Source organism: Lucilia cuprina, chromosome 3, assembly GCF_022045245.1.
Source record: "Lucilia cuprina isolate Lc7/37 chromosome 3, ASM2204524v1, whole genome shotgun sequence".
NCBI classification, from domain to species: Eukaryota; Metazoa; Arthropoda; class Insecta; order Diptera; family Calliphoridae; genus Lucilia; species Lucilia cuprina.
In genome coordinates, this window is record NC_060951.1 from 39,389,317 (window position 1) to 39,413,719 (window position 24,403).

The following is a 24,403-nucleotide window of genomic DNA, read 5'->3' on the forward strand; positions in this document are numbered from 1 at the left end:
AGAACTGAACTAGAACTGAACTAGAACTGAACTAGAACTGAACTCGAACTGAACTAGTACTGAACTAGAACTGAACTAGAACTGAACTAGAACTGAACTAGAACTGAACTAGTACTGAACTAGAACTGAAATAGAATTGAACTAGAACTTAAACTAGAACTGAACTAGAACTAGAACTGAACTAAAACTGAACTAGAACTGAACTAGAACTGAACTAAAACTGAACTAGAACTGTACTAGAACTCAACTAGAACTGAATTTTAAACTTAAAAAAAATTTTTAATTTCTTATTTAAATTCAATTTAATCGCAAAAAGCACCATTACAAATGAAACATTTTGTTCAAATTGTTTTTAAAAATATGTAAATGTCATTGACATCAAATGAATTTCTTGCAAAATGTCTGCAAATTAATATTAAACACATTTCTAAATTGAATTTTGCACCAGACGTATGAGCAATTATAAAATTCCTTTCAAAATGAATTGAAAAATATATAACTCATACGCATTGAATTAATGTATATAGATTTAAATGAAAATAATTTTATTATTTCATTGAAAATTACTGGTTTGGCATTATTAGTAACACTTGTCATTTTCACATGTTGCTACACCATTTGAATGATTTTTTACAATTTAAAGGCAACAAACTCTTTTTCTTTACACATGTATGTATGTGCATAAATACAGATTTAAAGATTTTAATAGTAATATTATTCGTTATTGTGTTTGTAAAATTGCAAAAGGCAAACCATTTATTTTTAACTTAATGTGTGAATGGATGGATTGTTACTGGAGAAAAATATATCCTTGAAACAGGTGTTGAATAATGTGGAGGAAAGTAAAGTGCAGCCGAAGGCTCTAAACAATAAAAGCACAGGAGAAAAATACCATGAAAAGAATACATTTTCAAGTACAGACAAATTAAATTATACATACAAACATACATATGTACGTACATCTGCAAGTACACATATACAGACTCATTTACTAACATACACATATGTATATGTGTTTGAAAGGTATAAAGGATACATAGAAATGTTTATGGAAGACAGTGGTCTTAAATATATAATAACAAGGAGACATTTTTCGAATGTTTTCTATAAGATGAAAAACTTTTAGAAAAATTTTCTATAAAAAGGAAAAAAAAAATTAGAATTTTTTATAAAAAATACAAATTTTGTGAAAATTTCATTATTTCGTTTAAAGGAGTGTGTCTATCCGAAGAAATACCCAGTTCACAAATTTTATATAAAAATATAAATTATTTTTAAAAAATAGATATTTTTTTAAGAGAAGTTCTATAATAGTTTGTTTAAACATGAAAAATTTTATGAAATTTTTTATTTAGATAAATTAAAAAAATATATTCTATGAAAGAGTCTAAAGATATAAATATGTATTGGATAATGATTTTTCCTATCATGACCCACTGTTTTTTTTCAAATAATATTATATATAATGACATTGAAGTATGTAGTTAACGTTGTTGCAGCACCTACAAGAAATCGTAACATGAGATGTTGTTCAACAAAAAAAAAAAAAAAAACGAAAATAGGAAGAATAGAAATATAACAATTGTTACATCTACACTTTCAACAACATCCTTAACTTTTGCCAACAACTACTACTTGTAACAATGATAACAGCACAACTTTTGCTGCGGCAACAATAATAAAAGGTTACAAGTTGTTTGCACCAACAACAATAAAATCACACTTTCATTTACCACATCTCTTGAACTTTTTAATAATGAAGCCAAAAAAAAAAGAAAGAGTAGAAAAGTTCATAAAATGTTGATGACATCAACGCCTATGTATTTCTAACTATTTTACCAAAAAAAATACATATGTTTAAACCTGTGCATGACTTAACATGCTGCACACATTGTCAGACAATCCAAAAAGGAATAAAACTTAGAATGACAAGCAAGGAAGACATTTGTAATCTATAACCTTAAGTCAACAAAGATTACAAAATCAGAAAGAAAAAAAATATGCTTAGAAAATTTTCTAACGAAATCAAATCAAGTGCATTTGTATAAATTTAAATTTCGAATTTAAGCTTAATAATAATTAATATTAATTTTATTTAGTGTTTCTATTATTAGTTTTATTCCTTTTTAAATTTTTTATTAATTTCAATAATGTCTAAAAATACATTTTAATCCTATAGTTAAGTATAAATATTTATGTTTATCCCTACTGATCCACTTAAAATAGTAGAAAGAACTACGAAAATAGAAAAAAAAAACAAAAGTTCATTAATGTTAATTGTGTGTGTCACTTGAAAACAAAATAAAAAAATATATATAAAAAATAAGAAAAATAAATATAAATATTGCAAATTTCCTTAAGGCTGTTTGGGTATTTAACCTTGTAAATAAAAAAAATAGAGAGAATGAAAAAAAACAGCAACACTAAAAATAAACGCAGTTAAAATGAATGCAAATACAGCTGGAACCTGGTGGAATGCAAGTTACATGTTTTGTACATACAATAGCAGAAGCAACAATAACTACAACACTCATACCGACACTTGCAGCAAACACCTTTAGAGACATTTACTCAGTAACAGTTATTTGTTTTACTAGTATTATAGACGGCAGTGTTGCAAATATTTTTTCACCATTCCCCGTTAAACCATGTGACAAAAACCACTAGACTATAGACTAGACTATAGACTAGACTATAGACTAGACTATAGACTAGACTATAGACTAGACTATAGACTAGACTATAGACTAGACTATAGACTAGACTATAGACTAGACTATAGACTAGACTATAGACTAGACTATAGACTAGACTATAGACTAGACTATAGACTAGACTATAGACTAGACTATAGACTAGACTATAGACTAGACTATAGACTAGACTATAGACTAGACTATAGACGATCTTTTTAATAAAACTATCCTTTTATAGACAAAATATTAAAAACTCATTTCCTTTATTTTAATAAAAAAATGCCTCTTTTATGAAAACGTGGAATATTTCTATTTATTGTAAAAAATTTTCGTAAATTTTTTCATGTATAAACAACATTTTTAAAATTTTTATAATTTTTTTTCTTTACAGAAAATAATTTCTTATCCTGACCTCTTATTTCGAAAAAAGTCAAAATGCCATTAAATTCTTAGCTCAAGCAATGCGTCATGGTGCTATAAGTAAGTACAATGTATTTTTTCTTTTTTTTAATATTGTTATGCCAAACCAACATAAGCCGGTGATGTCCTTAAGATTTTTATTTTTCAACATCTCTTCTATACGTACTCATGTTTTTTATTGTTTTTGTTCTATTCATTCTTAATAACACTACATATAAACATACATACAAATCTACTCGTTAAAGTGTGCAGAAGTTCGTATGTTTGTTTATTTGCTCAAGTATGCACTCAACACCTGCTTCTTTAATACTTAAAGAGGTAGAGAGTGAAAGGTAGAGAGAAAAAATTTAAGTTTTATGTTTATTATCCACTTTGCATAGAACAACAATAACAACTACTGCTACTAGAAAAACTGTTATGGTAAAATTACAAGTGCAAACGTACTTGCGGCTTAAAAATGTATTTATTTTTCACCTTTGTTTAAATCTTTCATTTCTAAACAAATTTCTTTTGTACTACGTAACATTTAGAAACTAATATTTAAGTTCTGTAATAACTCATTGTTTTCCAATTCCATTTACTTAACTATATACATGTTAAACTTAAATTTCCAACTTAAAATACAATTGTTAAATACTCCACAATTCCTCCGCTTCTTAACACAGTTTTGAAACATCTAAACATTACTAACTATTTACCACAAGTTATGTGGCTATATGCAGAAGTGTGAGTGTGTGTGTATCTACAGTTTAACATATTGTTGGCAAAAGTGCATTTCGCACAAACAATTTCGACCAATTTTGTTTTTTTTTTCTATTTTGCTTTTGTACTCATTTGGCATTGACAATCAACTTGTGATATGCGTAAGAATAAAATGAGCTAAAGAGATGTCAATGAAAGAGGAGAATTGTTAGTGTTTACTTAACAGTAAAACTGCTGGAAAATGCTGAATGTTAACAGGAAGGAGAAAACGTTTATGTTAAATCTATTGCATGCAAATCCAACGTTACGTTTGAATATTTTAAATAATACATTTTTGTTGCTCATACGTTGTGTTAAAAATTAATATCCTGCTGATAGAACCCAGCAAAAGTTATTGGAGAACATGATCCAAATATGCCAAAAACTACTTTCCTGTAAACCTTATTAAAGTACATGGTCCGTTTAGTAGTTTTATGTATTGCAGACATGGATCATGTCTGTATTACGTGGGATAATGTGTCGGATTATGTAATTTTATAATTTTAACAAGGGAGTAGTTTTTGGATTACTCCGGTGTAATGTATGAATAGATTACGTGGTCCACACTTAATAATGTTAAATAAAGTATGTTTTTCCATATTTGTATATATGTGGATTAATTTTGGAGCAGTCCTAGTGCTTTAAAAAATCCTTTTTCTTTCGAAAAAGGATTTATATCATATTTTTGAAAAATATGCTAAACCCAGTGAGCTTTGTTTCCCAAAAAACAATATAAATATAAAAACCCTTTTTAAGTTTTCATATTGCCTTTTCAATGGAAAACTAGGATATGACAGGATCCAAGCCCACTACTGCTAGTGTAACAATTTTTTTCCAAAATATTGATGCTACAGTTAGTCGTAGGAAATGTGAACACTCTTACTTTTAGAGTTTACTAAATATGCAAAGTTTGGTACATATTACTTATCCGGCAATTTTTGCACAAAATTTTCAGTTTGTTAAATTTCTCTTTTTATAAAAAATTTTCGAAAAATTTCTCTTTTTATAGAACATTATCGGAAAATTTCTCTTTTAATAAAAAATTTTCGGAATATTTCTCTTTCAATAAAAACTTTTCGGAAATTTTCTCTTTAATAGAAACTTTTCGGAATTTTTTTCTTTTAATAGAAACTTTTCGGAAAAATTTTATTTTTATAGAAAATTTTCGGAATATTTTTTTTTATAGAAACTTTTCGGAAAATTTCTCTTTTTATAGAAAATGTCCCTATTTTAGATAATTTTTAGAAAATTTCTCGATTTATAAAGAAATTTCGGAAAATTTTTTATTTTTATAAAAAAATATCGTATTTTTTTTTTGTAGAATATAATAAAGTTTCACTTTCATAGAAATTTTCAATACAAATTTTTAGAAAATTACTCTTTATATAGAAAATTTTATTTTTTAAAGAAAATTACTTCAAAAAATTCCTCTTTTTTAAAGAAAATTTTCGAAAAATTTATTTTAAAAATTTTTTAAAAAATGTATCTTTTTAGAAAATTTTTTTCAAATATATTTATTTACTTTTTATATAAAACTTTCTGTTTAATCATTGGGAAATATCTTATCAATTTTTTTTAGAAAATATCTCTTTTTCTATAAAAATTTCAGAAAATTTTTCTTATGTTTTTTTTAAATTTTTGGAAATTTTCTTTTTATAAATTTTTGAAAATTTTCTTTTTATACCCTACACCACTATAGTGGGGAGCGTATTATACGTTTGTGCTGATGTTTGTAACTACAAAAATATTGGTCCAATACTCACCTTAAAGTATACCGATCGATTCAGAATTATTTTTGGAGTCGATTAAGACATGTCCGTCCGCCAGGCTGTCCATGTAAACCTTGTGCAAATGGTATAGGCTGCAATTTTTAAGATAATTTGATGAATTTTGGACCAAGCATGTTTTTTGGTACAGGAACGAAGCCTATTGAACATGGTTGAAATCGGTCCATTATTTCACCTAGCCCCCATACAACCGTACCTCCCGATTTGGACTTTTTATGCCATAATTACGTAAAATATTCTATTATCTCTCTAAAAATTGGCATAAATAAGTTCTATATAAGTACAAATGACACTGCAGATTTTCGTAATGATCGGCCCTATATAAACCACCTTTCAAAAAATGTCTTAAACGTCTAAAATTGACTTGTAACCAATAAAACTCAACAAATCTAACGGTTAGTTAAAAATATATCCTTTTCCCAAATTTACGAAGATCGGCCCATATTTGACCTATATAAAGCCTCATTTAGAAAATTTTGTTTTTTTTATCAATAAATTGCTTAAATACTTTGGAATTAAGATACAATTCAACACAAAAAGTTTCTTTATGAAAAATAAAAATTTTAAAAATACACTCATGGTGTAGGGTATTATATGGTCGGCCATGCCCGACTATACTTTCCTACTTTTTTTATAGAAAATAATAAAATTTCTTTTTTATCGAATATCTTTTTATAGAAAATTTCTCTTTTCTATAGAAAATTACTTTAAAAAATTCCTCTCTTCTATATAAAATATTTGAAAAATTTATCTTTTTATAGAACATTCTATCTTTTTAGAGAATTTTTTTGGAAATACATCTTTTAATAGAAAGATTTTGGAAATATATAGAAAATTATCTTTTTTGTAGAAAAATTTTAGAAAATGTTTCTCTTTTTATTAGAAATTTTCGGAAAATTTATCATTTTATAGAAAATGTTCTTTTAAATCATTTTTAGAAGTTTTATTTTTTTATGCAAAAAATGTCTTTTAATTTGTATAGATAACTAGGTTTAGTATACCCGGCGTTGCCCGGGGTTTTCAGTGGTTTCATAACATTATACATACTTAAATATTCATTCATTCCAAAATTCTTTAGGTCTCCATTTTCCAAATTTTTTTAAAGAAATTTTTTTCGCAATTTCAAGAAGTAAAAGTTGGAATGTTTCATCAAATTTTAAAATATGTATGCTTTTTTGTAAATTTCTCTTTTTATTAAAAATTTGTACATTCTACATTTTAATTTTAGTTCTCTGTGTTTTATAGTCATAATAAAAACTAACGTATATTATTCATTAAATTTTCATACAAATGAAAACTTAAAAAGTTTTATTATCATTTCAAAAAAAAAAAAAAAAAAACGAAATAAAGCTTTCGAACAAAATACATGTTAAAATGTCCTTTAATTTTACTACAATCGAAAAAAAAGTAATTTTTTATATTACTTTTATCTTTAACGCTTGAAACTGTTAGAAGATAAATTAACAGCTCATTACCATAAACAACCCTTGAATACTTGACAAAACTAAATACTCTACACCAACAAAATCAACACTAGATGGCAGCAAATTTTATAGTAAATTTTATATAAACAATTTAGAACAAAATTGTAGATTAACTACAATACAAAATGACTATTTACTATAATAGATAAACAGTTCTTAAATAGGAGCTTTTATTAAATAACAACACAAAAACTTTGTTTTAAACATTTCCAAAATGAACTTTTATTTATCACTAAAAAAACTAACACGAGAAAAAGGAAAAGAAATGCACGTCTGGAACAATAAAATTTGTTATTTTAATAGAACTACGGAACACTTTTAAAATGTATATACGTATTGGGAGGGTGGTGGTCAAAAATCTAAAACTTAAATTTAGTTAACATTTTTCAACTTAAAATCTAGTTTAAAGCTGCCACTGCTTTTTGGGCAGCATCATCTAAATCTGCTGCGGTTTGTATGGGCAAACCGGAATTTTGTAAAATCTTGCGAGCTTCCTCAACATTTGTACCTTCTAGGCGTACCACAAGTGGTACATTAAGACTAAGTTTTTTCGAGGCAGCTACCACACCATTGGCAATGGTGGCACAATTAACAATACCACCAAATACATTAACTAAAATACCCTTCACTTTGGGATCGGAGGTAAGGATTTCAAAAGCCTTGAGTACTTGATCTTCCTTAACACCACCACCTACATCTAAGAAGTTGGCTGGTTCACCACCATTCAATTTGATAATATCCATAGTGGCCATGGCTAAACCAGCACCATTTACCAAACAACCAATATTACCATCCATGGCAACATAATTCAAATTATGTTTTTCCGCCTCAACTTCACGGGGATCTGCCTCTTCTTCACTAATATCCATGGCAAAGATTTCCTTTTGTCTATACTGAGCATTATCGTCAAAATTAAGTTTAGCATCTACCGAGATAACTTCACCCTTATCCGTTTCAGCCAAAGGATTAATTTCAATTTGTACTGCATCTACCGCTTTGAAAAGATCGAATAGTTTTTGTATCTCTTGAGCACAGGTCTCAATGGTATCACCTTTGAATTCCAAGAATTTAGCAACTTCTACTAAAGTTTCATGTGGTATGGGTTTGTCAATGTTTAAGGGAATGGTTTTAATTTTTTCAGGAGTCTCTTCTGCAACAGCTTCAATATCAACACCACCTGCTGGTGAAGCAATCAATACGGGACCATTGTGTTCACGATCTAAGAGAATACAAAGATAAGTTTCACGTACAATGTTGACACTGCGAGCAACCATAACTTTCTTGACCATAATACCAGATTTGGGAGTTTGTTTGGTAATTAGTCGATTGCCAATCATTTTTTTGCTCAATGATAGAACATCATCTTTTCTGGAAGTAGAAGAGTGAAAAATGTTTAACGTTTGATTTTGTATAACTGCATAAATATTTGAAGATTAACTCTGATGTTTTATAAAAAACTTTCTGAAAATGTTCTATAAAAAGAGAAATTTTCTAAAAACTTTCTATAAAAAGAGAAAATTTCTGAAATTTTGTCGGTGTCAAGTTTGTTTGTGTCAAGTTTGTTAGTGTCAATATGATTAATTAGGGCAAAAAGTAGGCGGACTAGCATTAGAGGCGTGGCACCTCACATATAAATTAAATGCAAAATTTCGTCTGAATTCCTCAAATTTTGCATTAAGAGCTAGAATCTTAAAATTTTACAAGAGTAACTTTGATATTCATCTGAACGGGCGAACTTTCAGTGGGGGACTTCGCACCTCCCACATGAATTAAATACAAAATTTTGTTTAACTGGGAAACTAATAGAAATTGATTCTTTAAATTTTGCACTGAACATTTTGGAGGAAAAAGAGCCGACTTTCATCCGCATGAATAAACAAGTAGGAAAGTATAGTCGGGCATGGCCGGCCATATAATAACCTACACCATAAGTATATATTTTTTTTATTTAATACATTTTTTATTTTTAAAATTTTATTTATTTTTAAAATTTTTATTTTTATAATTCTAAAATATTTAAGCAATTTATTTATAAAAAATCTAAAATTTCTAAATGAGGCTTTATATAGGTCAAATATGGGCCGATACTCGGTAATTTTGGAAAAAGGATATATTTTTATATAACAGTTAGTTTTGTTGAGTTTCATTGCGATACAAATGGTTACCAGTAAATTTTACACGTTTAAGACATTTTTTGAAGGGGGGTTTGTATGGGGGCTAGGGTCAAATAAGGGCCTATCCTTTCGAAAATCTGCAGTGTCATTTATACTTACATAAAACTTATTTGTGCTAATTTTTACAGAGATAATAGAATATTTGACGTAATTATGGCATAAAAAGTTCAAAGCGGGAAGTACGGTTGTATGGGGGCTAGGTGAAATAATGGACCGATTCCAACCATTTTTCAATAGGCTTCGTCCCTGTGCCAAAAAACAAGCTTGGTCCAAATTTCATCAAATTATCTTGAAAATTGCTCTTGTAGAAAATCTCTTTTTTTTGTCAATAATAAGTAAAAATATTCCACAATAAAACAAATTAAATGCTTTATTTAAAAAAAATCTAAATTTTAACATACTGACTGGTCGGCAATGTCCGACTATAAATTCCTACTTGTTTTTTTTTTAATTTGGATAAAAAATATGCCGAAGAATTTCCATATAAGAGAAGAGAAATTATGTTTGTCTACAGAAATTATATTCTTTACTTAAGAAACCAAACAAACGTTACCATATGGATAAAAGAAACTGTGTACATATGTCTATATGTCTACTGCAAACATTATAATAGCCAAATAAACTATTTACACACATGTGTCTAGTAAATTTTCCATTAGATAAATCAGTTTCCGATTTGTTAAAAAAAACTTGCTTTGTCACGCAATATTTCTAATCATAGATTATAATTCTCAACTAATTTATATGCTAAACACTATTGCTTTGCATTTAACTTACTTTGTGGTTATGTGCACACCACCTTTGAAACCGTTGTCGAAGACACCCTTTCCACGGCCACCAGCCAAGATTTGAGCCTTAACAACATATTCGGGACATTCTAAAGAAAAATTATAAATTACTTTATTTAATAACACTCCAAAATGTTAGATCATCAAAATCACTACTTACCAAATTGTTTTAAGACCTCAACATCTTTGCTAGAGTTATCCAACACTTTGAATTTCTGAATGGCCACATTGTATTTTTGTAATAAATCTTTACTTTGGAATTCCAATAAATTAAGGTGTCTCACTTGTTGCACAGTAAACTAATTAATTACATTATCTTATTAAACAATTTAAATATTTTAATTAAATCAAAAAAAAACTAACCTTTTTGTTAATAGTCTGGCGTAATGTGTTGGCTGCGATGTTCATCATTTTGTTGTTTTTTTTAAAATGGAAGACGTCGGTTTAATCTTTAATTTTGTGTTTTGTTGTACTTAACGATAATTTGTTTATTTTTGTGTAAATTGCAGTGATAATGTTTAATTAAAAAAATTTAATATAAAATAGAACTTTGAACTCCTGGCAAAAGAAAAACACAGAAACCAGAGAGACTGGTGTTTTTTTTTTGTTTGTTCTTATCAAAATGTGGAATTCCTTCGTAGTAGGGTTCTATAGTTGAAACAAAAAGTCGACTTTACGACTTTTTTTGCGAATGGAAATTTGAATGCACTATTTTTAAATATTTTTTAATTAATGTATTGTTACTAGATAATGTTTAAATAGTTTGAGTTAAAATTTTATTTTTATTTTATTACAATAACAAAATACAAGATAAATTTGTGCTCAAATTACTCAAACGCTCGTTATCCAGAAACATAAACATATTATTTAACTTAATTTAAACTGTTTGAAAATATACAATTTTCTACTTTTTCTTTTACGACTTTTAATTACAAAGTATGTTTTTTCGATATTTTTGGGACAAAATAGTCGACCGATATATTTTTCAACAAAAAGTCGATTGGTTGATTATTTGAAAGTCGATTTATAGAACCCTTTAGAGCAGCCGGTTTTCAAAGACAGAGATGTTTAATACTTTCGTAATATGGCAATATTTCACTAGTCTGGGTCAGTGTACACTTAATAAGGTAGCCTCGTCGCTACAACAAATACAACAATACAAAAACAACAGGCGATTTGTTATTGTAGAATAATCCCATCTGTCAAAAAAAGCTGTGTGTGTAGAATGAAAAAGCAACAAATAAACACAATAAAAATATGAGTTTTTAGCAATTATTTAAATTTTTAACTATTAATATTAATATATTATATTAATTAAACGTGGAATGTCTGAAAATCATAACTATGTCTATTGGGAAGACCAATTTTCCGAATTAAACGTGTTTTTTGTGAAAAGTGATTGGTCGTGTTAAAAATAGTTGAAACTGATTTGGAACGTATGCCGGAGCTAAAGATTTTCTTTTTTTATCAAGAGAGAAGGATAACAAAGACATTTAATCACGATTGACCTAGAAAACTCCTTTAAAACCATAATTTTTTTCACTTTTTAAAATTTTTACACCTTTTGCGATTTTTTTTCTATGTAAACAAACAGGAATTTTGACAGATAAGATTGTAAAAGCTGATGATCAGCTGTGCGGACGAGGCTACCTTATTAAGTGTACACTGGTCTGGGTTTTGTTTACAATTTTTTTATACAAAATTTTTAAAATATTTTCTTTTCGTAAAGAATTAGAAAAAGTATATTATTTAATAGATAATTAAAAAATTATCTATCGTTTTATATAATGAAAATTTTAGATTTCAAAATATACATATGTATAAACAAAATTTTATATATCAAAATTATAAGGGCACTGACAATTTTATATGTATTGTTCATTTCGGATCACTACCCATTTTTATGAATTATTGAATAACTCGTATATTATTCGCGGCATTGCGAAAAAATTTAATTTTGTTAAAATTTTTACTTAAAAAAAATTTTAAGTGGCGAAAATATCCTAATCAGTGTACACTTAATAAGGTAGCCTCGTCGCTACAACAAATACAACAATACAAAAACAACAGGCGATTTGTTATTGTAGAATAATCCCATCTGTCAAAAAAAGCTGTGTGTGTAGAATGAAAAAGCAACAAATAAACACAATAAAAATATGAGTTTTTAGCAATTATTTAAATTTTTAACTATTAATATTAATATATTATATTAATTAAACGTGGAATGTCTGAAAATCATAACTATATCTATTGGTAAGACCAATTTTCCGAATTAAACGTGTTTTTTGTGAAAAGTGATTGGTCGTGTTAAAAATAGTTGAAACTGATTTGGAACGTATGCCGGAGCTAAAGATTTTCTTTTTTTATCAAGAGAGAAGGATAACAAAGACATTTAATCACGATTGACCTAGAAAACTCCTTTAAAACCATAATTTTCTTCACTTTTTAAAATTTTTACACCTTTTGCGATTTTTTTTCTATGTAAACAAACAGGAATTTTGACGGATAAGATTGTAAAAGCTGATGATCAGCTGTGCGGACGAGGCTACCTTATTAAGTGTACACTGATCCTAATAAACTTAACAAGATGGCATCACTTTAGTATGCACTCTCTCCTTTGACAGTTCTCATTCTTGTTGTTTTTGTTTTGCTAACGATAGCGAAAGTAATTAACAGCTGAGAGATTTTTTTTCAAATTAAGAAAACTAGCAGCAGCAGCAGCACATAAATTATGTTTATTTTTAGTCATTGATAGATTTTAATTAAACAATAAAAAAAATCAATCCTACCAATAACAAAATCCACCAGTATGAATGAAAGCAATGAAACTATAATGGAAGCGAAATATATTTTCGACGAGGTACCACAAGTATCAAAAATAATAACAGTGAGCTGTTGTCTGGCCATGTCCGTGCTGTATGTGTCCAGTTTGTATATATGGAATAATAAACACAATCGTGATCACCCGGCTACTGTTAAAAGACGTTTTTTAAGTGTTACGGTGGTTATGTTTATATCACCCATATTTGTTTATAAGTTTTCCTCTGGTGAATTGCTGGAGAAGGTGGCATTTAATGATTTGCTGGGTCTAAGATGGCCGGGTTTAATTATGGCCATAGTTGTGCCCTATCTATTGACAATGCTTTTATTTTTGGGTCCTTTGTGTGTGGAATTGCAAAATGATACTCTAAAAGTATTTCTGGGTGAGTGGAAATTCGTGGATAAGGGCAAGCAAAATAATGTAAAATTTTCGCTTTTTGTAGATATGGACTTTTGGAAAAGTAACTTTAAAAATATTCTATGGATCCGTAATCATGTTATGGCTCCATTAAGTGAGGAATTTGTTTTTCGTGCCTGTATGATGCCTTTAATACTACAAAGTTTTACTCCGGTAACAGCTGTGTTTATAACACCACTGTTTTTTGGTGTGGCTCATATACACCACATAGTTGAAAGACTAAGTATGGGTATGGAGTTTTCCACCGCTTTAATTATGTCCTGTGAGTACATATACTTAACTCAAAATGAGTTCAAATAATAGTCTTTTCCCTTTTGTAGTGTCCCAATTAACATACACTACCTTGTTTGGTTTCTATTCTGCCTATTTATTTGCACGTACTGGTCATTTTGTGGCTCCCTTTTTGGTACATGCCTTCTGTAATCACATGGGTCTTCCCGATTTACAAGATCTTTGGCAGCAGCATTTATGGAAACGCATATTTTTGATCATTTGTTACTTTGTAGGTTTTATAGCCTGGATTATAGTATTGCCTTTGGCCACAGAACCTGAACTTTATAGGAATAATATCTTTTGGCCTTAAACAGTTACTAAAGACTCGCGGTTATCTTGTATTTAAAAGATAAATTAAGAATCTTCCGATTTTATAAATGTAAGCTTAAAACAAACGTAAACTACAGTCCACTGTCACTCTACACAAAACCTTAATACTATTTAAATCATGTTTTTATGAAAGGAAAACAACCATAATGTTTTGATGTTTGTATACTCATTTTCTTTTTATAAAAAATACGAAAAAATGGTTTTATAAATTAAAATACTTTATAAAACTTTATTCACCTTTCAAAGTTTGTTCTAACTCATTGTTGGCTTTAAGTTCTTTAATAATATCCAAACCACCAACAAGTTCACCTTTAACATAGACCTGAGGATATGTGGGCCAATCGGAAAAGGTTTTTAAACCTTGACGTACTTCTTCATCACTTAAAATATCGAATGTTTCGTAAGGAAGTCTATATATGTGTAATAACAAAAATAAATGTAGAATAATTTATTATTGTTTTCAATAAGTGATTGGTGACATTTAGCTTACCCCAATTCGTTAACTATGGCTATTAATTGTTTGGAGAAACCACATCTTGGGGCATCACGGTCACCTTTCATGAATATCATTAAGGGAGCTTTGTTAATCAATGATTTCAAACGTTCCTCTAAGGGTTGTTCACTAGTAGCAGCAGCTCCCAACTTTTTACATTTAGCTGTTAGACTGGCAATATCGACACCGTCGACGCGATCAATAGCTGTACCTTTGGCGAAAATGATGACTGTTGGAACGGCATCAATCTAGAATTAAATGAAAATACTTATTTTTATTGAAGGAAGGAAAAATTTATGCATGTATCTATGGCTAAAGATACGATGAGGTAAAACAAGAGGAAAAACTTGAATAAATTCAGAGTATCTTGATGAAATACTAATTCGAAAAAGACAATTTGATGCGTCAACTGTTAGGAAAACTATTTTTGTTTTGAATTAAAGTGAATATTCACTTTTGGCCTTCTTAGAGATACGCTTTTATGAGGACCAATGCACCAATTCTTCGAAACCACATCAAGAAGATTACTTAACACTAATTACAAAATTCCACACCAACCTGATGTTTCATGGCGATTTCTGGAAAATCTTCAGCCGTTATCTTAATGAAAGCCAATTTATCACCTAGTAATTTTGTTAAATCTTCCAGAACATCTTGAACCTGTTTGCATTGTTCAGCCCAGTCGGCAGAAAATAAGACCACAGAGGTTTTATCGGCACTAGATAAAAACAAAACAATTAACTCATGAAAATATTGCAAAAACAAAAATTATTTTATTAAACCTGATAATTTGTTTATATTCTTCTTCCGATTTAATAGCTACCACAGGCATTTTGTACAATTAATTTTTCTTAATAAAAATCCAATTATTTGTTATAAAAATTAAAATTAATTTTGCAATTCTTGCTGCAAGTATTATTTTTTCGCACTTCAGCTAAATGTCAAACCCGTTTAGAGGTTATACTTGGTGAGATATCTGTGCCGAACAAGTGAACATATACTTAGTCAGGCCGCTGATATTTTTGGAACTTAACGGCGTTAACAAATTGTTTAACTAATGAAAATCTGCAAATAAACGTTAGTTTTTAATTGTTTTTGTTTATTTCTTTATAATAATCTTTAAAAAATAAAATCTTTTACATTATTTCAGCTTTTATCCGTTGGTATTTTTTTATCATCCGACGCCGTTAAGATATATGTTTGGCGTAGGTTCCCCATTAGCATTGTGAATTGTTTTTGACGTGTAGAGGGCGCTTGTGTTTTAGTAAGAAAAATTCTTCCACATGAAAGTTAAATTTTTTTCTTCATCTTTAAGAAATTTGTTTTTTATCGCTTAAAATAATGAATTTTTATTAAGAAATAAGTGTTATTTTTAAGAAATTTTTATATATTGTAAAACAGCCATGTCTCAGCCTTTTATTTTAATAATAGAACCATTCTATGGTGGCAGCCATAAACAATTAATTGATACTTTAATAGAGTGTAAGTTGATAAGAGTTTTCATTCATCATTGCATTAACTTGCAACGTGCAACAAATTAACTCCCACTTTTTTTCTTCTATTTGGACCCCTGTTAGGTTTAAATGTAAGTGATTATGAAATTTATAGTTTGCCCGCCAAGAAATGGCATTGGCGTGCCCGTACCGGAGCTTTGTATTTCTCGCAAATGATACCACAAAATCATCAGTACAAAGTTTTGTTTACCTCATCGGTATTAAATTTGGCCGAACTTTTAGGTTGCCGGCCGGATTTGAATGTGTGCAAAAAAATTGTGTATTTTCATGAAAATCAATTGGTCTACCCCGTTAGAGAGGTAAAGGAAAGAGATTGCCAATATGGTCTAAATCAAATACTCACATGGTATGTTACAATAGTTACTTTTTCTACTTAACACTAATAGGTATAATACTCTTCTTTTAGTCTGGCTGCCGACAATGTCATTTTCAACTCCAACTTCAATCGTACTTCCTTTTTGGATAATATCACTCCCTTCCTTAATATACAGCCCGATTTGAAACTCAAGCATTTACGCGAAAAACTCGAAACCAAATGTGAAGTTTTATATTTTCCCATTAAATTTCATGCCTTCCCCAATAAGCGCCTTATGTTGGATGGCGATATACAAATGACCTCGCTAACCACCGGCAATACCAACGATTGTTTACATTTGATATGGCCTCATCGTTGGGAACACGATAAAAATCCCAAACTTTTAGTGGAAGTATTATTGGAGTTGAATAAGCGTCAAGTGGATTTTAAAGTGACGATTTGTGGTGAAACCTATCAAACTTCACCGGAAGCTTTTGAGGGTCTGCAGGATAAATTGGGTTCGAAATTGGTGAATTTTGGTTTTTTGTCTCGAGAGAAATATGTTAAAGCACTGCTGGACGGTGATGTGGTTATATCGACGGCTGGACATGAATTCTATGGTGTGGCCATGTAAGTTTTAAAGTCTTTTTGTGGAATTTTAAACAAAATCTTTTTAATGAAAAAAATATATTAAAATGTTCCTCTTCATTACAGGCTCGAAGCAACATATTGCGGTTGCATGCCCATTGCACCCAATAAACTCGTCTATCCCGAATTGTATCCCAAAGAAAATCTCTATAATACTTCCAATCAATTGATAAAAATGTTATACAATTGGTGTCGTAATCCGGTAATGTTTCGTAAACAACGTGAGAAATTTTTTGAATATTTTACATTCGATCGTTATTCAGCCCAGCATTTAGTACCAAAATATTTGGAAAAATTAAGAATTTAATATACACAACTAAAGGAAAATAAGACCAGCCCAAATTTTAACAAAATGCCATAGTGCAATAATTCGAATTTAGAACGTAAGTCTGAAATTTGAATTACTTAAAAAAAAGAAAAGTAAACATACAATTTCATAACAAATATATATTTTTTGGTATAGAAAAGTTATAATGAAAAGTTAATGTACAAAACTTTTCATTACACTTTGAGAGAGAAAAAAAACAAACTTAAAAAATCTTGACCAATTTTAAATAATAGAAAACTTGGCAAAAAGTAACGCATAAACAAATTTGTTAATTTAAATTTAAGTAGCGCTTAAAATCAAAATTAATTTTAAATTGCCTGTTGGTTAAACTTATTGAATAGTAATCTTTATAAGTTTTATAATATTTGCTGGAAATTGTTTTGTTGTGACTGTTTTTTTTTACTTTTTTTACTGATTACATTGTTTTGTTTTCAAACTAGTTAAGTAGATTTTTGTTTCTTTTATTTTTTTGCTTATTTTAATCATTTTTAATTTTTTTTATTATTTAGATAATAATATTAAAGACTACTGTTAAGCATACAAAAACAAAATACTTGATAAAAAAAATATTACAAAACCAACATAGAAAAACTGGAACTGGTTTTAGAAATGATCTTCTTTAAATTTGGGTGGTGCACTGTAGGGCTCCTTAACATGAGCCCGATATTCCTCATCATCATCATGACATTCACGATAACATTGAGCACAAAATAATTCACCATCACATCCTTTACAACGAAAAACGGCATCTTCATTACATATATTACACCAGGGTAATTCTTCGGTATCAACACCTGTTGGCGGTGGCGGTATACCAGCTGCTAGTTCAGTTTCTAAATTGTTGGGAGCTTCAGGTAAGCGAGCTTCAGCTAAATACTAGAAAATAAAATTTTTGTTATCAATAAATGTTGAGCAGTACACAGAATTCTATTTTGATCGAAAGTGGAATTATTCTTGTGCAATAAAACCATTTTACACTATGAAAGAGAAATGGAAATTTGTTTAATGTTGTGATATTTTTAATGTCTTTCAACTTTTTTTACGATGAAATATTTCCACTTTCGATTGGAATACAATTCTGTGACAGGTCCCTTAATCAAATTTTGTTATCAATAATTAAAATTTTATAATATACTTGATAAAACATGAATCTAAACAATAGTTAAGACCATAATGTAAATGGTGAAGTCTACAGTTGGGATTTAAAATAAGTTTAGTCTGGAATATAAACTATTTTTAGACTTGAACCTTGATTAGAAACTATAGTCTCCACAATGGACTGTAAGGAATTTTATTTATTTTATTTAATCTTTATTCTTTCTTACCTTTTCCATAATTCCCTTTAGCATAGTTTCATCATCCATTTCATTATCGCTAGGAGTATTAGTATCCGATGAAGTCGTAGTACCAATAGCACTACTACCACTTGCTGCTGTTGTCACAGGATCATCTCGCAATGCCTTTAATCTTCTCTCAATATCCGATAAAGTATCATTTCTTTTCGTTTCCAAACGATTATCTATCTCAGCCTCTCCCATAAATTGAGCCAACAAATCATTCATTTTCTCTTGATCCGTACGTTGATCTGTATTCAAAAGTAAATCCTTTTTCGAATAATCCTTTTGAGGCATACCGTTTAATTTTGATAAACGTGAACGTATCTCATCATCACTGGGAAATGATGAGGGATCACTAGCTTTTAGATTTTTTAAACGTTGTAATATTGCACTATCAAGATTTTCGGTAATATCAGAATTTTCACCACTGGAATGTGTAGATGATGTCATTTTGACTGGTGAAATCGGCTCCAGCACCTCACCCACCAGGGCAGCTGAAGGCTCTACCTCCAGTAAAGCATTTATATCTTTTTGCACTATTTGTTCGTTGACCATACCCTTATTAGCTTTGGTAACTATAGTGCCTGGCAGTGTCTCTACATCGATGACCTTTTCAACTTCTTGCAATTTGGACAATTTATCGTAACATATCAGGCATACATTCATTACCTTGTTATTATGTCTGGGCACGGCCACTGGACGTTTAAGACATTTGGCACAATAGGAATAACCGCAGTTAGGACAGCCATACTTAAAATTTAAAACAATCGATTAGTTAAATTTTCTCTTTCTTTAAAGTGAGTCATTTTTATTGTTTATTAATCTTTTACCTCTTTGCAAAATAAACCATATTTTCTGCTGCAACCAAAGCAGGACATTTTAGTTTTCACAAAAATTATTTGTTCATTTAATAAAATATTTAGTATTTGTTTATGATTTTATAAGATTTTATCTATAGTTGTTGTTTTTTATGGTAGAATAGAATATTCTTTGGTTAAAAACAAAGACAAAAGTTTTTCCATTTGTTGGGTCAGCTGATGGGATCAGCTGGTGGTGCTTGAGTCATTACAGGGTTGTAGTTAGTAGGGTTTCGATATAATACTTAAAGGTTTAAGAACGTTACTTTAAATTTAATAATGAAAACTGTTATTTTAAGTTCATGTATTCTATAAATCGACTATTTGTCAAAAAAAGTCCGGTACACTACTGTCCCACTAACTGACAAAGGTTCTTACTGAGCAATGTGCAGTTAGAATCCCTATCAGAGCCCTTAGACTGCGTCTGTCCAATCCTACAATTATTTTGATAGCACCCATATCAAGTTTTGGACACAAGGCCTTTGATATTTTGCAATCCAATCTACTATTCCAGGACTTGTTAATGATTTAGCGAATTCTTTCGAATATCAACCTATTATAGTAACAAATGGGTGGTATCTACCATCCTTTCCCTGTCATCGATATAAAGGTTCGAACCTAATCTAGCTAGTTCGTTCGCATCCTCATTACCATGCACATTACTGTGCCCTGGCACCCAACACAATCTAATGACAAACAGTATCATAATGTCCCTAAGGGCATTTCTATAATCTCCAACTACGTGCGAGTGTACCGCTTTCGCTTTCCAGATCGCTAGGATCTCTGCTTGGAAGTCACGCCAGAGAGTCTGTATGACCGTTTTATGTTGATAACAGCGATATAGACAACGGCACCCGTGCCGGTATCTATCTTGGACAAGTAAGTGAAAACTGCACACCCACCAAACAGTCTATCGGATACAAGATAATCATTTCTAGTTGAAAATTCTATCAAAGGTGTTTCCCCGAAGTCTAGAGTCGTGATATAATCCGTAATTCCGCGAAGGAAATTACCCTGATTAAGCAGACCTACTTCGTACAAACTTTTTGTATAATTGTCGCGCGAAGGTTTCGCTAATGAAGACTCGTAGAGTCTTAGTAGATTCCTAGCCGCTACGACCGCTACAAAATGTTCTGATTTTAACAAACACAAGGACGGACGGACAGATAGACGGACATGACTTAATCGACTTCGCTAGCTATATGGATTAAAAGAATATGTAAATTTTATAGGGTCGGAAAATTATATTGTGGAAATTACAAATGATATACCCTTCTCACGAAGGTTAAGGGTATACAAATATATAAGGGAATACGTGAAAATAAATCAATTCCTCAAGGGTTCCGTGAAGTAAAAAACAATGGGAACCGCTGATTTAGAACTTTCGAAATAGATTTATTTATAACAGATTTTAAAAAATTTTGGATCATATCTAAGTCGCTTTTTTACAAATTTTTTGTCTTTTGAAACTCAATATTTATTCCCTACACCACTTTAGTGGGGAGGGTATATTGGGTTTGTGCTGATGTTTGTAACATTCAAAAATATTCGTCCTATACCCACCTTAAAGTATACCAATCGGCTTAAAATCATTTTCTGAGTCGATTAAGCTATGTCCGTCCGTCCGTCTGGCTGGCTGTCCATGTAAACCTTGTGCGCAATTTTCAAGATAATTGGATGACACACACGCTTCTCTTGGCCCAAGGACGAAGCCTATTGAAAATGGTTAAAATCGGTCCATTATTTCGACTAGCCCCCATACAACCGCACCTCCCAAATAGGGCCTTTTGGCTTATAATTAATTTAAATGATCTATTATGTTAACAAAAGTAAACGAAACTTAGTTTTATAGAACTTTAAATGACACTACCGATTTTTGTAATGATCGGGCTTCATTTGACCCTATCCCCCATACAAACTCCCATGCAGAAAATGACTTAAAGGTCAAAATTCACTTACAAACACTAATAACACTTTTAAATTCTACATAAATAATATTGAAGAAGACTTAACTCCACCTACCAACATTTTTAAGAATAGGGCCATATTTTGCCCTACTCCCCTTTGAGCCCTCTTAAAAAAATCTCTAATAATCCCCATTTTTAACATACATACTGACTGGTGTAGGGTATCATATGGTCGGCTACGCCCGACTATACATTCATACTTGTTTTACTTTAAAATAATGATAAAAACTCCTCCATAATTTTATTTTGCTTTCTAAAAGATGCTTTATTTTAATGTGAACAGATTTCATTTTTAGCTGACATAACAGATTTTTATAAATAACGTTGTCTTTGTGATGTTGGCTAAAAACAGTATTTGACCAAAAACATAGAATATCCATTAAAGAAAAGCTTCTAAAACTGTTCTATAAAAAGAATGTGATTTTGACATAACTAGAAGGTTATTCTTTTTAAAGACACATTTAATATGCATTTAAAAAAAACTAACTTTAATTTTAACAATAAATTTAAAATAAACATGTTGCTGTTTTTCGTTGTTGTTTTTAACACAAACAATTTACATTGACATTGAATGCATTTCAATTATCCAAACTAAAACTTTACCTTTCATTTCTATATTTCCTTGATAAAATTTTTTTACACGTTGGCATATTTTACCTTTGCATAGCAATCTGTTTTTTATTACAGCTACAGTTTCGGGTTTAAAATTAGCTAGAAAAAAAAGGAAAATAATTTCGAACATGTACACATGCTTCTACGTTTTCTCAGGCCAAATTGAACTTAAATTTATAGTATATATTCTTTTTTTATCATTTGGCATGTTTATCCTCTATTTAAAATGGAAAAGTTTTATTGTTGACTTTATATTTTGTTGCTGTATGCAATAATCAAATGTTTAATATGAACAAGTAAGAGTTCTATATTCGGCTGTGCCGAATCTTATATACCCTTCGCCATGATGTGTTTAAAGCCTTTTGTACCTTTTGAAGAACGAAAAAGTACCAAAAAGTCCCCATCTATGGGTCCTCAGTTAATCCGGGCCATACAAACTTAATTACATGTTTCTAGGTTCAATATTGTAGAAATTGTAAAAAGTACCTTTTGAAGAACGAAAAAGTACCAAGAAGTCCCCTTTTACTGGTTCTCACTTAATCCGGGATATACGAACTTAATAACATGTTTCTAGGTTCAATATTATAGAAATTTCAAAAAGTACCTTTTGAAGAATGAAAAAGTACCAAAAAGTACCCTTTCATGGGTCCTCACTTAATCCTGGCCATACATACTTAATTACATGTTTCTAGGTTTAATATCGTAGAAATTGCAAAAAGTACCTTTTGAAAAACGAAAAAGTACCAATAAGTCCCCTTTTATGGGTCCTTACTTAATCCGGGCCATACATACATAATTACATGTTTCTAGGTTTAATATCGTAGAAATTGCAAAAAGTACCTTTTGAAAAACGAAAAAGTACCAAAAAGTCCCCTTGTATGGGTTCTCACTTAATCCGGGCCATACATACTTAATTACATGTTTCTAGGTTCAATATTGTAGAAATTGCAAAAAGTACCTTTTGAAGAACGAAAAAGTACCAAAAAGTCCCCTTTTATAGGTTCTCACTTAATCCAGGCTCTACATACTTAATTTCATATTTCTAGCCAATAACAAAACATTAGTGCTGCTCTCGCTCTGCTACTCTTGCTCTGCTGCTCTTGCTCTGCTGCTCTTGCTCTGCTTTGCTTTTATAAACAAATTACAATAACAATATTTACCGTATTGTTATGTATTTTGTTTTTGTTTTTTGCAGTTTCTGTCTGAGCATGAATAAAAAATCTAAATTTTATATGAAATTTTCAGAGGTTGTCTCGGTTTTTTATTCATATATCCGTTATTTATGGACCGATTTTGCTGATTTTAAATAGCGTTCTTGCCGGTCGTATGTCTGATAGAATTATGGAAGATTCGGATCTCGCATATATCTGGGGTCTTCTAAAAACTGATTTCAACAAACATACAGACAGACAGACAGACAGACAGACGGACAGACAGACAGACGGACATGGCTTAATCATCTCCGCTACCTATAAGGATCCAGAATATATATACTTTATAGGGTCGGAAAATTATATTATAGAAATTACAAACGGAATGACAAACTTATATATACCCTTCTTACGAAGGTGAAGGGTATAAAAACAAGAAAAATAAAAACAATTTAAATTTTGTTTTTGGCACCTTGAAGAAATTGAAGGAATACCGTTTTTAAGGTTATTTAAGGTTTTTACTTTTTAGCGGTCGTCTGAAACTTTTGAGGATTTTATTGGTTTAATAAAGTTAAATTTTTTTGGAAAGTTTAATTATAGTAATATTTTTGTTTTATACTATCTAGATTAATATTATTAATAAGTATCTGTATCCTTATGCAATTCCATTAATTAAGTTCTTTTTCTATTTTTCAGATGCAGTTCCTACCAAAAATCACGTAAGTCCATTTAAAACCTTATTAGTTTATACCTTTTTTAAGAAATAATTCAATACCCTACATTTTAAAAACTCCTCTTACTAGGCCCCAAATTTGATGAAACCTTAAACATGGTTTCCTCTTTCTAGTCAAGTAATTGTTTATTTTATAATTAATTTCTGTAAATTTGAAAATATAAACCCTATAATACTTTTTTTGGTTTCAAGCCAAAAAGAAAAATTACAAATTGAATTTTAAACAATTTATGTTTGTTTTTTGCTAAAATTAACATTTAAATTGTTGCCATATTTTCTTTTCTTATAATTGTGTTTTACCATTTATTTTTTTTGTTGCTAAAATTATAAATATGTGATATCACAAATTATTTTCTCAAATTAAAACCTTAAACAAATTTATTAAAATAATTTAAGCATTTTTAAAAAGAAAACGAAAAGTTATGGGAAAATATTTTGTAAAAACCTAAGGCAGTTATTAAAAAGAGGTCAGCATTTTCAATTAAAAACATCAATTATTGCATAGAAATTTGAAAGTCAGAAATTTAAAGTAATTTT

At 29.7% G+C, this 24,403-nt stretch overlaps 5 protein-coding genes across 6 annotated transcripts; 2 read left to right on the forward strand and 3 right to left on the reverse strand.

Annotated features, from left to right (window-relative positions):
- Positions 1 to 7,400: 7,400 nt before the first annotated feature.
- LOC111677419 (succinate--CoA ligase [GDP-forming] subunit beta, mitochondrial) lies at positions 7,401 to 10,641 on the reverse strand. Its single transcript, XM_023438537.2, has 4 exons — positions 10,454 to 10,641; positions 10,251 to 10,389; positions 10,080 to 10,179; positions 7,401 to 8,496 (listed from the first exon to the last, which is right to left on the reverse strand). The coding sequence occupies exons 1-4, from the start codon at positions 10,499 to 10,501 to the stop codon at positions 7,527 to 7,529; spliced, it is 1,257 nt and encodes a 418-aa protein (XP_023294305.1). The 5' UTR covers positions 10,502 to 10,641; the 3' UTR covers positions 7,401 to 7,526.
- A 2,088-nt stretch (positions 10,642 to 12,729) lies between these two features.
- LOC111677413 (CAAX prenyl protease 2) lies at positions 12,730 to 14,078 on the forward strand. The gene is made up of 3 exons (XM_023438530.2): positions 12,730 to 13,293; positions 13,354 to 13,590; positions 13,649 to 14,078. Exons 1-3 carry the CDS (start codon positions 12,900 to 12,902, stop codon positions 13,909 to 13,911), a joined length of 894 nt encoding a protein of 297 aa, XP_023294298.2. The 5' UTR covers positions 12,730 to 12,899; the 3' UTR covers positions 13,912 to 14,078.
- Positions 14,079 to 14,080: 2 nt separating this feature from the next.
- LOC111677414 (glutaredoxin-3) lies at positions 14,081 to 15,385 on the reverse strand. The gene is made up of 4 exons (XM_023438531.2): positions 15,207 to 15,385; positions 14,983 to 15,142; positions 14,422 to 14,672; positions 14,081 to 14,341 (listed from the first exon to the last, which is right to left on the reverse strand). Exons 1-4 carry the CDS (start codon positions 15,254 to 15,256, stop codon positions 14,161 to 14,163), a joined length of 642 nt encoding a protein of 213 aa, XP_023294299.1. The 5' UTR covers positions 15,257 to 15,385; the 3' UTR covers positions 14,081 to 14,160.
- A 274-nt stretch (positions 15,386 to 15,659) lies between these two features.
- LOC111677415 (glycosyltransferase-like domain-containing protein 1-like) lies at positions 15,660 to 18,196 on the forward strand. The gene is made up of 5 exons (XM_023438533.2): positions 15,660 to 15,906; positions 16,002 to 16,284; positions 16,345 to 16,863; positions 16,948 to 17,264; positions 17,719 to 18,196. Exons 1-4 carry the CDS (start codon positions 15,828 to 15,830, stop codon positions 17,186 to 17,188), a joined length of 1,122 nt encoding a protein of 373 aa, XP_023294301.2. The 5' UTR covers positions 15,660 to 15,827; the 3' UTR covers positions 17,189 to 17,264; positions 17,719 to 18,196.
- LOC111677416 (abscission/NoCut checkpoint regulator) lies at positions 17,309 to 19,553 on the reverse strand. 2 transcript variants are annotated; one of them, XM_046947665.1, is made up of 4 exons: positions 19,459 to 19,553; positions 19,377 to 19,426; positions 18,535 to 19,296; positions 17,309 to 18,085 (listed from the first exon to the last, which is right to left on the reverse strand). In XM_046947665.1, exons 2-4 carry the CDS (start codon positions 19,422 to 19,424, stop codon positions 17,813 to 17,815), a joined length of 1,083 nt encoding a protein of 360 aa, XP_046803621.1. In that variant the 5' UTR covers positions 19,425 to 19,426; positions 19,459 to 19,553; the 3' UTR covers positions 17,309 to 17,812. The 2 variants fall into 2 exon arrangements, with proteins under 2 accessions (XP_046803621.1, XP_023294302.2); XM_023438534.2 differs by having other exon boundaries at positions 19,377 to 19,540.
- Positions 19,554 to 24,403: the final 4,850 nt, after the last annotated feature.